This window comes from Danio aesculapii, chromosome 14 (genome assembly GCF_903798145.1).
Source record: "Danio aesculapii chromosome 14, fDanAes4.1, whole genome shotgun sequence".
Classification (NCBI taxonomy): domain Eukaryota; kingdom Metazoa; phylum Chordata; class Actinopteri; order Cypriniformes; family Danionidae; genus Danio; species Danio aesculapii.
In genome coordinates, this window is record NC_079448.1 from 7,175,450 (window position 1) to 7,188,117 (window position 12,668).

General features: G+C 35.4%; 1 protein-coding gene across 1 annotated transcript in view; it reads right to left on the reverse strand.

Annotated features, from left to right (window-relative positions):
* The window catches only part of npm1b (nucleophosmin 1b), a 54,720-nt gene that overhangs the window by 24,888 nt on the left and 17,164 nt on the right, over window positions 1–12,668 (reverse strand). Inside the window, exon 8 of the mRNA XM_056472217.1 lies at window positions 9,540–9,623. Within this exon, the coding sequence (XP_056328192.1) occupies window positions 9,540–9,623 (84 nt within the window). The remainder of the gene's footprint in view (window positions 1–9,539; window positions 9,624–12,668) is intronic.

The window sequence follows — 12,668 nt, forward strand, 5'->3', positions numbered from 1 at the left end:
CCTTATTCATCGCGTACGGGCAGGCACAGCTATTTGAATCTTTTTTTCTACTCATTTGAAAAGAGTTTTGAACTGTGTTGAAGGTAATGAGTTAATTAAATACCTCATTACTTTAACTTAAATGGAGTAAGTTCACAGTACTCATATAGATTAGTTTTCTAACTCAAATGGGTTTAAGCAATCGGTTTCCTCAAATGGTTTGAGCTGCCTTAACTTATTGAGTTTTAGTTCTCTTCATTTATTGGGTTTTACCGCGCTCAAATTGCTTTTACTCAAATGGATTAAGTTCACAGTACTCATTAGTTTTTGAACTTAAATGGTTTGTTGTAATCGGTTTCCTTAAATGGTTTGAGTAACCTTAACTTATTGGGTTTTACAGTGTCATTTCTCCCATAGCCAACTGAATTGGAAGTTCTAAAACAATCACAGAAACGAGCACACTTCACTTCCACATTGAAGTATAAGATCAATACAGGAATCAGAGTAGTGCTGTCAAGATACTGGAATTCGATACCAATGAGTATTGAAATAAAATGCATTTCCCGCTAACATTTGAAAGCTGTTGTGCGTGTTTCTAAACATCACTGATTTGCCATTGTGTTCATGTGCTCAACAGATATGACTGTGGTTGGCCATGAAGGTCACCAAACTCACCGCTGGTAACAGAGTGTAACTACAGGTAGAGGGACACTGGAGCTTTTTAAAGGCTTGACAATTTGTCAATTCGTCAGTGGATATGTCAGCTCATAAACAGACCAGTGGGCTGTTTCATAAAAGTGGTTAAGAAAAGCTGGGATTAAAGTAAAAAACCGGACTTCAATGAGCCGAACTAAACGTCCACGCGTAAATTGGTTCCATAACAGCAAGTTGAAGATCATTTGATCTAACTAATCTGAGTTCAGTTTAAATAACCTAGATAATTGCTTGTGAACGTTACTGTCGTGAAACCCCGAAGGTCGAGCATAGATGCATCGATTATGTTGTGTGCTACCATGGTAACTATGAGAACTGAAAAAGCTATATTTACTATTAAGTGACTATAAAGTTGTAATCATTATTAAGAGGTTAGTGAAATAAAATGGCATCAAATTACGGCAGGCGAATGTAAACATTTTTATGATTGAGCTTGAACTTGACTTAGCCTAAGAGTTAACCTGCCCCGGACCAGCATAAGTTGCCAGAGTAACTGAGTTTGAACTATCGTAAATTTGATTTATGAAACAGAATCCACCATTAATAAACCTGACTTACCAAAATAAGCCTGGCCTTAATATAATAAGAACAGATCCCAGTTCATCTTCGTGGCTTTAACACTTTAACTACCCCACTAAGAAAAAATATTTTGGATTGCATCTCTTAACTCCTAATGCCACTAGTTAACACACTCAATGAAGTTTTTTTAACACATCCCATAATTTCTAAAATATCAACCTTTACTAAATGGTTAATATGTCGGTTTTTGGTAAAAGTACTGGAATTATACTATGAAAAGTCTGAAAATATGAAGTGTAAGTGCAATTTATTTAAAAACATAATCAAAATAAAACATTTTTGAATACTAAATCACATTTATTTTTTTGACATATGCCACATGCTTTCTTTTTTTTTTTTTTACAATAAAACGAAAATCAAGTGCAGTGATGCAACAGGATTATGTTTGTTTGATTTTTTTTGTAAACCTGGAACGCTGTGCGTGTAAACCATTATTTAAAACAGTCATTCTTTAAATTACTTTAACAGTCATTATTTAAAACAGTAAAAAAGTCACAAAATAAGGAAACTGTTAATTAACAAATATTGTTTACAGTGTGTTTACAAGAGATATTACTTCCTAAGTAAACTTCCGTGCAATTTCAGTGTGGCTATAAATCAAACATCAATCTATGATAGCTCATAACTCAAATTAGATTTCTCACTTTTTTTTAACCGTTTTTATTTTAAACTTCAGTTAGTTTCTGTCAATTAAATTTATTTTAAATGATTTTATTATTTTATCTAATGCAGCCATTTTCAAACAGGGGTCTGAGGACCCTAAGGGGGCTGTAAAGAAGCGCTGGGCGTCAACGGAAACATTTGGGGAAATATTTAAAACATATTTAATATCTGAGACTCCCAAATATTTAAGACCGTTAAACACTTCAGAAAAAAAAAATATATAATATAGATAAAATATGGTAAATTTGATTAAAATAAACTGTACTGAAAACAAAACACAGGAAGAGAAAGGTGAATAAAATATTACACAAGCAATATTCAGTGTTTTAAGTAGAAAAGAAATGACTGATATTTATAAGAAATCACATTTCTAACTAATTCACAGTATAATATTTTTTGCAGTAGAACTTTAGTGGTTCATACAACAGATGCCTTTTACCTTTTCAGACAGGGCTCTCTTGCACGAGGATGATCATATTTGGAATTCCAATCAGACTGAATAAAGATTGAGCTAATGATAATAACTCCTCTTGTCTCATCTGATTGCTCAGTTTAGGCTGACCACCAGCATAGCTGTTCTAAAATTCTTCTATATAACAGTTTATTTCATCAGGCCATTTCTTGGATCTCATGGCTTTACTTCTCTGATCAGCATTTTCAGCTGTTAGACCTGATATGGGCAGGCGTGCATCTCTCCAAATCATCTACAATCAATCAAATTTACCACAGATTTACTCCAATCAATACATAGAAACGTCAGAGATTATCTACAAAAATTAAATGCACCTAAGCTAAGTGTCAAAGAGTATGAATATTGATGACTGAGGATTTTTTTTACGTTCCCAAATTAAAAAAAAAAAAGTATTGTCTAAAAATAAACAAGTCGTTCCACGCATTTCTTTCTTCTGTTAAACAAAATGAAGATATTCTGAGGAAAGCTGAAAATTTGTAACCACTGTCATCCATAGAAAAAATAAACAAATACTATGAAACTAAATAGTTGCAAGTTTCCTGCTGTCTTCAAAATATCATTCAAAAGTCAGATTGAATGGTTTTACGTGAATTACACCTCTAAAGAGATATTTCACCCAAAAATGATCATCCAAGATGTAGGTGACTTTTTTCTTCAGTAGAAGAATAAAGAAACCTTTTAGCTAAACCCGTGGTTCTTGGTGATTTATATAATGGCAGTGAATGGTGTGCAAATTTGATGTGCAAATGAAGTGAAATTAATGTGCAAATAAAAGTAAATTTGATGTTATGTAATGTGTTTTTATATAGCGCATTTATTGTGTATGGCCGTATACCCAAAGTGCTTCACAATCATGAGAAGGGGCCACTCCACACCACCACCAGATGCGTGAATGAAGTGAAATTTATGCGCAAATGAACAAATTTGATGTGCGAAAGAAGCGAAATTGACGCAGGAATGAAGCAAATTCGACGCACGAATGAAACAAAATTGATGCGCAAAAGAAGCGAAATTGACGCACGAATTAAGCTAATTTGACGCACGAATGAAACGGAATTGATTGCTAATGAAGCAAGTTTGATGCGCGAATTAAGCAAAATTGATGCGCGAATGAAGCAAATTTGATGCACAAATGAACAAAAATTGACGTGCAAATAAAGCATGTGCATGAATGAAGCGAAATTTGATGCATGAATGAAGCAAAATTGACACGCAAATGAACTAGTTTGATGCGCGAATGAAGCGAAATTGACATGCGAATGAAGCAAATTTGATGCGTGAATGAAGCGAAATTGATGCGAATGAAGCAAATTCGACGCACAAATGAAACGAAACTGATGCACAAATAAAGTAAATTTGACGCACAAATGAAACAAAATTGATGCGCAAATTAAGCAAATTTGATGCATGAATGAAGTGAAATTGACACGCAAATGAAGCTAATTTGATGCACAAATGAAGCAAAATTGACGCGTGAAGCAAAATTGATGTGCGAATAAAGCAAATCTGACGCCCGAATAAAGCAAAATTAACGAGCAAATGAAGCAAATTTGATGCGCGAATGAAGCAAAATTTACGGGCGAATGAATCAAAATTGACATGCGAATGAAGCAAATCTGATGCGCGAATGAAGCTAAATTTATGTGCGAATGAAGCTAGCAAACTCAAAATGTTTAACTGCCCATGATAAACCATATAATTTGCAAATTTTACAGCCGGCCTGTGTGGTCCTTGACTTGAAGTATTCACTTGCTACGTGACTTCACTATGTCAAACTCGCGATTTAATTTGTTGCTGAATAACCAATCAGATCGCTCTTTTCAGCCAATGGCCGACAGGATTCTACATGCTGAATCAAGCCAATGAGCTCTCATTTAACTGACGAGAGGCGATGTGTGGAACACACCAAACCAACTAGCTGAACTGACAAAGCCCAATGACTGACCATCGGCTTGGTGTGTCCCGGCTCTAAAGTGTTACCAAATAAAAAATTCACATGTTTTGTATTTAAATGCTTTTAAAATTATTATCAATTATTTCAAGGGGTTACTAAACATAGATCACTTGGATATATTCCTTTCTGAGTTTAGAAAGAAAAGTGATTAAATGCCTGAATAAGATTTTTTTTTTTTCTTCTGGAAGCCAACCGTAGCGCTTAATTTCTCTTTCAAGTTAAGACTGCTCCTGCGTTGCATCTGGATGACTGCTACCTCTCTGGACGCCTTTGAAAACCCCCACCATAGCGTTCAAGCATCTTTCTGATTCAGCACCACAATTACATCGGAAAAAAATAACATCAAAGACAATCCAACCCCACACAACTGCATTTGCACCGGTCAAATGGGGGGGTGAATGTGATTAGAGGAAAGTCTGGCGAATGCATTCAGATTCCCAACATCGGTCACCCTGGCAGAAGGCCGTGGCTTTTAGAGTAGTTTGTTGTTTTAAAGCAGACCACAAATGACCCTTCAAATTGAACGTTTTGGGATTGTTGCCACCAGCAGCTAGTTAAGAGCGCTTCCCCGATTTTCTTTGCATGGGAAAACGCGATGGCCCTTTTCCATGACCTAAAAGCAAACCTTTGAACGTCAAGATGTTTCCTTCTAATACGCTCGATTATTAAAAGTATATTAAGTGCGTTCGCTCCAAAAAAAGACACTGGAATAATGGCTCTGGGATCGTCGTGTCCTCTCAAGACTGGGCGGTTTTCAGCTAATCACAGCTGGGGTTTTTGAATGCTGTTGCGCACATTTATCTTTAGGGGTACTGCTGGTCTAATTCGCGTTTCGCTTTTGGCGGCGTTGGCTGATCGTAAACAAAGACAGGCTGTCTCATTACCCCGTGGTTTTTCTCTGTGAAGCTGCCATGGCGTCGGCATTCTAACCTGCACCTGGACGTTTGGTAAGAATTACATCTGGCATCCAAGGTAGACCTTGGCTTTTGGTTGGCATGTTCTGGCAATTTGGGATGGGAACTGAATACCAAAACCTGAAACCCAGACGGCTCCTTCAACTCATGCTGACCCAAATAAACTCACCTTTCAGTAGATCTGGGCAGGTGTATATACAGTTGAAGCCAGAATTATCAGCCCTTCTAAATTTTTAGCCCCCTGTACTTTTATGGGGGTGTTTAACATTTATTTTCTAACAGATTTCCAAACAATAGTTTTAATAACTCATTTCTAATAACTGATTTATTTTATATTTGTCATGATGACAGTAAACAACATTTGACTAGATATTTTTCAAGATACTAGTATTCAGCTTAAAGTGATATTTAAAGGCTTAACTAGGTTAATTAGCTTAAGTTAGGGTAATTAGGCAAGTCATTGTATAACAGTGGTTTGTTCTATAGACTGAAAAAATTGTGCTTAAAGGGGCTAATAATATCGACCTAAAAATGTTTTTTTAAAAATTAAAAACTGCTTTTATTCTAGCCGAAATTAAACAAATAAGACTTTCTCCAGAAGAAAAAATATTATTGGAAATACTGTGAAAAATTCCTTGCTCTGTTAAACATCATTCAGGAAATATTTGAAAAAGAAAAAGATATTTGCAATAAGGCTAATAATTTTGACTTCACCTGTATATATAGAATTTATAATTTTACATGAGAAAAATCAATGTCATATGATTGACACAAACCCTCAAACATATTCATGATAACCGCTCAAAATAAAAGTCTGGCTTTATTAGCAGAAAGAATGCAGGAAACCCCTCACTACAGTTTACAATTTACATTTTAAAGTACTAATTGATCAAATAATTAATAATACAATTATTAATAAAAATAATAATTGAAAAATATTAATAATAATACAATTATTAATAAAAAATAATAAAAAATATTAATAATAATACAATTATTTTAGTTTACCAAATTTAATAGAACTTTAAAAAATATATATAAATTTATAATAAATTTAATAGATTTAAATAAATTTAGCATGATGCAGTTTAAAAAAATCTGTTCAAACCACTCATATCTCTTTAAAAATGCAAATTGTAAAAACGTAATCGCAAATGTTACAAAATTATAAAAATGTATTGGCAAAACAAAGAAAATAAAGAGGTTGTATTAATTTAAAGAGCCCCTATTATGGGTTTTTGACAATGACCTTGCATGCAGTGTGCAACACAGCTGAGTGAATGAAAATGAGGTTTAAATGTGAAAGCACACAGTGTTTAAAACTATTGATTCTGCAAAGAAAGAGTTGACTCAGAGTCGAATGATTGATTTGTTTTGTGTTCAGATCTTTTGCTTGTGTGTAGCGTCGTCGATATGACACATCGCCAAATATTAGTAGTGTAACAGATCACATATCAAATAGTTCTGATCACATTATGGTTTTTTTAGTCACGGATCTCACTATTTTTCGGGGAGGAGACAAATGTAATTTGCTTTCCATTTATTACAAAAACAGTGCTGCAAGAAACTTTTGGTTTTAATAAACAGAACTTAGAAGCTGTAATTTTACAAAAAAAATTAAGAAATTATCAGCTGAATAAAATAAATAGTAAAATATTCAGTATTGCGAAAAATTCCAGTTACTACTACTGTTGCTGATAACGCTAAATGTAGAAATCTAACATTATAATTTGTACAACCTAGATTTATTTTTAGTCTAATTTTCAAGAAATGATTCAGTTATTCACTCATAAAACTTCATGTTTCATTGCTAGATGGATTATTTTTGAAGAATTATTCAGTGGCATGTTTCTGATGGCTGGTTGTTGCCACCTTTTGGTTAAATAATGTAATTGCTGCCTGCAACTTTCATTTTTGAGCGTCAAGTTAAAGGCATCTGATGGTAATTTTAACCTTTACCATCAACATCAGTAGTTTCATCTAAACTATAACCTGCTATGCCAGTACTTCTGTGTTATTTGTCTGTTTGTAACTTCATAACTAACTCAAAAGACTAAAAAACTCTTTCTTGATTTAAATGCAGTGATATAAAGGATTAATAAACATATGCAAATCACCAACATTTGTAATATATGTTGTGTGGGTGTTGAGATCCCGATCTTTTAATGATTAATCGTGCAGCTTGAATGCACTGTTGCAGGCTAAACAAGTAATGACAAAAAAACCTTTAACCTAAGAAACACCCCACATCCTGAATAACCCACCACAACTTCTTCTGTCATCACTATATTTTACAGGAAAGAAATGCTTTCATCAATGTGATTTGAATGACGCGAGAGGCGATCTCTTGACAGTCATTACAAATTTAGGATCAATCTACCGGTAAATTTAAAAAAAATTATTAATCCGTGGGTCACGTTTGTTCCGAATCGTGGGTTGTGATCTGTTGGAATCACAGATCAACCGTGATTCGATACATCCCTACTAAATATGAAGTGCAGGATCCAGTAAAACGTGAACGCACCTTTCCCTTCAAACAGAGGATCACAGGACTGATCATGACATGAAGATTACTATCACTGAGAGATGCACACCTGTCAACATTGAAAAATCCCCAAATTACTAAATAATGTTCATTTAGAGCTGTTTCATTGTAAATAAACAGTTAAATGGTCAGTAATATGTTTTATTATCATTATTTACAAAAGAAAAATTAAACAGTATACATTAGCAAACAGTTCAGCTTATTAAAATTAATAGCTATTATAATGAAATAGAATCAAGCTATCAGATCTCAATAGCCGTTTCTTCACTGTATAACTTACACATTCTGATTAAAGAGCAACGAATGAATCTCTTATTTATTTAGATTTTTTCTTTTCATTACATTAAATAACAGGTGTTACTTTAAAAATGCACAGAACTAACATTATAATGAAAGCTTTTGGTTGCTTTCCTAAATTTTTATGCTTATTTAGGACGAAATTAGTTGTGTTTAAAAAAAAATCCCACCAAAATAGACATCTTTAGATATTATTATTAGTAATTGTGTGTATATGTCTCTTTAAATACGCACCCGAAACCCAGACTTTCGCTCCGGTTCAAATCGCGTGTACGGAATCCATTTGGGAAACAGCATCTATTTATTACTATGGAGTGCGTCAGCTGACAGTCACGCACCGCTATATGACTGTTTTGAGGATTGCATATGAAGGGGAGACGGCACCTGTAATGGAAATGAAAGGGAATCCTGACGTTTTTATATTTATTTCAAAGTGTTTTCATGCCTAAACAAAGCAAAAGCACGGAACAGACTCACATTTAAGAGCAAGGGGCGGCCCCTGGTGGTTCGGAAGTATGGGTTGCGTATAGGGAGGGCCGGCTCTTTAATGTTTATTTGCCACCCTTCAGAGAAAGACTGAAAATATGGGAGAAATACGGGAAAATACTTTTACAGGATGATAGCGGGATAGAACTGTAAAATACGGTCGAATCACGGGAAAAACAAGAGGGTTGACAGGTATGGAGATAGCCAGACATGCGGCTGTGGGCAATAAAGGGTTAAAGCTCATTTTCACAACAATACCACAGTATACCATGTGCTGTGTATGTTCCTGTATGTGTGTTGAAGAGGGTGTTGGGGTTATGGTTAAGAATAAAGCATTTGCTGCTGTATTGCTTTAATGCATTCCTGGATTGGGCTCACACCAATCTATGACTACTTCATAACCGTGGTTGGCATTTCTCTCTGTCTCATGCTGAACCCAGTCGACTAATCACAACAGACTTAGTCATCGGACGAATCAGCGTGAATTAGCATCACGCAAAGTAGGCGATTGGGAACAAATGAATCGCTGAACAAATCATATAGGAGTTGTTGGGATAATTAAGTATAAATAAATGCATATTATAAGACAATAAAGGTGTTTTTGACCTTGCATGCATATCAGCTGGTTGTTGGAGACCACCAAAAATATGACCTTTTAATATGAATAATAGGGGCTCTTTAATTACACAAGCTTTCTGGTTATTGATTACATTTTAACAGAAAATTAAACACAGTGAGGTGTTTTTTATTTTTAATCAAGTGCCCTATTTTTAATGATCATATTATATCAATTTATTAAGCAGCTCTAGTGTATTATGATTTATCATTACTGCCATTTAAATCACACTATAAATTTAACATGATTGAACCGCTCATATCTTTCCTGAAGTGTTTCTAACTTTGCTCAAAATGCATGTGAGGTAAATCATAATGAACCTGAGTTTGGGGCTTCCCTGATGTCCCCGCTTTCTTGTCTGGAGAGCCATTCTGCTTATCCGCACTTTTCTTCTTCTCAGAAGTCTGTAAGAAGAAAAAAGTCGAAAGACAAGACATAGCAAAGTCAGACTAATGAGAGCAAAGAAAATATTTAACTAGCTCCGGTCAGCTGTCATGCTCAGTGGTGGAATTATAACAATAGATCATGTTTGTGAGCTGACTGATTCTGACATCTTTGCTCTTCGCTGATGTAACACAATACACTTCTCGGATGTTTTTTTTTTCTGTCAAAGAGCAGCGATGAAAGAGAATAGAAAGCGGAGCTTGTCTAGTCATGGCCTGAAGAGACTGCAGGACACTGTCATTGCTCTACACTACCTGACAAAAGTCTTATTGCCTATCCAACATTTAGAAACAACAAATAATAACTTGACTTCTAGTTGATCATTTGGTATCAGAAGTGGCTTTTATGAAAGGCAAAGGCCTCTAGATTACTCTTATTTTACCAAAATAAAATATGATCATGCCTTGATTTTTAATTATTTAATTAGGACAGTAAGGTTTGACTTTGCTTAGACAAAAGTCTTGTCACTTATGAATATTGAATGAATATTGTGTATGACTCCTATGAGCTTGGAGGACTGCATCTCTGCAATGACTCAAATAACTCACTTATAAAGTCATCTGGAATGGCAAAGAAAGCGTTCTAACAGGACTCCCAGAGCTCATCAAGATTCTGGGGATTCATCTTCAATGCCTTCTCCATCTTACTCAAGACATGCTCAATAATGCTCATGTCTGGTAACTGGGCTGGCCAATCCTGGAGCACCCTGACCTTCTTTGCTTTCAGGAACTTTCATATGGAGGCTGGAGTAAGAGAAGGAGCACTATCCTGCTGGAGAAGTTGCCCTCTCCTGTGGTTTGTAATGTAATGGGCAGCACAAATGTCTTGATACCTCATGATGTTGCCATCTACTTGGCAGATTTCTTGCACGCCCCCATACTGAATGTAACCCCAAACCATGATTTTTCCTTTATCAAACTTGACTAATTTCTGTAAAAATCTTGGGTCCATGTGGGTTCCAATAGGTCTTCTGCAGTATTTGTGATGATTGGGATGCAGTTTAACAGATGATTCATCAGAAAAATCCACCTTCTGACATTTTTCCAAATGTTCAACTAGAAGTCAAGTTAATATTTGTTGCTCATACAACTGAATGTTAACATTTCAATATTTCAGAGTATAAAACATCAAGCCACAAGAATTTTTTGTAACTTTAATAAAGATTAAATAATATACAATGAAGACTTTGCAGTGTTGATTATGCAATATCTGAATAGTCAATACCTGAAAACTATCAAACACTTTTGTCTTTGCTATATTTTATTTATCTATATGCTTGTAATTTATTTGTTATATATTATTCAAGATTGACTCCCCTAAAAAAATCCCCCAATCAATCTAAATAAACCTGTTAAATCATCTGGTGAAATTGTTTTCACATAGCAATATACATCACAGAAATACAAAATATGGTAATGTCAGATTTTTCCAATATCGTGCAGCTCTAATTCAAGTATACAGATATTTGTTAAACAAATTTCCATCACTTTTCCAAAACTTTTCCAGGCTTGGAAAATGCCAAGTCAAAATTCCATGACTTTTCCAGGTTTTCCATGACCGCATGAACGCTGTGCTGTAAATGTAAATACAGTACTCTTGCTGATTTACAGTAAGTTACAAGCGAACTGCTGTCAGTAGGTTACTGTTGATTCTAAAACTAAACAAGCAACAAATAATCAAATTAAAGATCTGATGGAAAAGGTTCAAGGAGGAAAGAGAGATTAAAACACTGCAAAAAGAGAAGAAAGCACCGAGGACTGAGGGATCAGAGGAGATGTGGAGTGTGTGACAGAAGTGTTCATCTGTCGTCTCCCCTCCGGCAGCAATCAGTCCTCACAAAGCAGGTATGCGCCCGCTTTGATCTCCAAACACACTGTCACGCTCTCTCATACATTTAAACACACATGCACACAGCAGGACTATTGGGTTTTATTATGCTCGTCAATTTTGATTCAGCTCCAGTGAGTTGCAATGGTGGAGAAATAGTTTCGATTTTATTCTGACTGCTAAGTTCAGAGTCTGTAAACATTGTTTTACATTTTTGAAAATTCTGTTTACTCATGTTTAGAGCTTTATCAGCTATGAGTTCTTAAAGGTGGGGCTATCAGTCCTTTTAGGTGGAGCTATCAGTCCTTTAGGGCGGAGCTATCAGTCCTTTAGGGCGTGGCTATCAAATAGAGCAGCGCTATCAATCCTTTAGGGTGGAGCTATGAGTCCAGTCTGTACTATCGCTTGCGGATTCGTGCCATGTCTGATAAAGCTCTAAACATGATTTACTCAACTCACCAAGATTGCATTTCCTAAAGAGCCCCTATTATGGGTTTTTGAAAATGACCTTGTAGTGTGTAACACAGCTCTGAAAGTGCGCCATGTTTAAAACTATTGATTCATCTATAAAAGAGTCGACTCGTGCTTTAAATAAATCGTCTTCATAATGAGTCTTTAGCCGTTTCGGTGTGACGTCGATACGAAACTTAAGCCCTGCCCAATTGTTGCATGGGTGGCTGTAGATGGGTCTGAAATACAGGATACTCCCTGGAAAACCAGGAGTGTTGGCAGGTATTCTCACACATACACTATGCACTCAGACTACTTCAATATTGTTGATAAACCGTGGTGGGCACTTCTCTCTGTCTCGTGCTGAACGCTGTCGACCAATCACAACAGGCTGTCATTGGTCCAATCGGCGCAGATTAGCTTCGCGCCAAGGAAGGATTTGGGAACAAATTAATCGCTGAACGAATCATATGGGAATCGCTGGGATAATTAGGTAAAAATAAATGCATATTATAAGACAATGAAAGTGTTTTTTTGACCTTGCATGCATGTCAGCCTGTTGTTGGAGACCATTAAAACCAAAATAGGACATTTTTAATGCATAATAGGGGCTCTTTAAATGTTTTGTGTACCTGATATTACCACATCAGCAACTTACAAATACAGTTGAAGTCAAAATGATTCGCCCTCCTGTGAAGTTTTTTTCTTTTTTAAATATTTCCCAAATT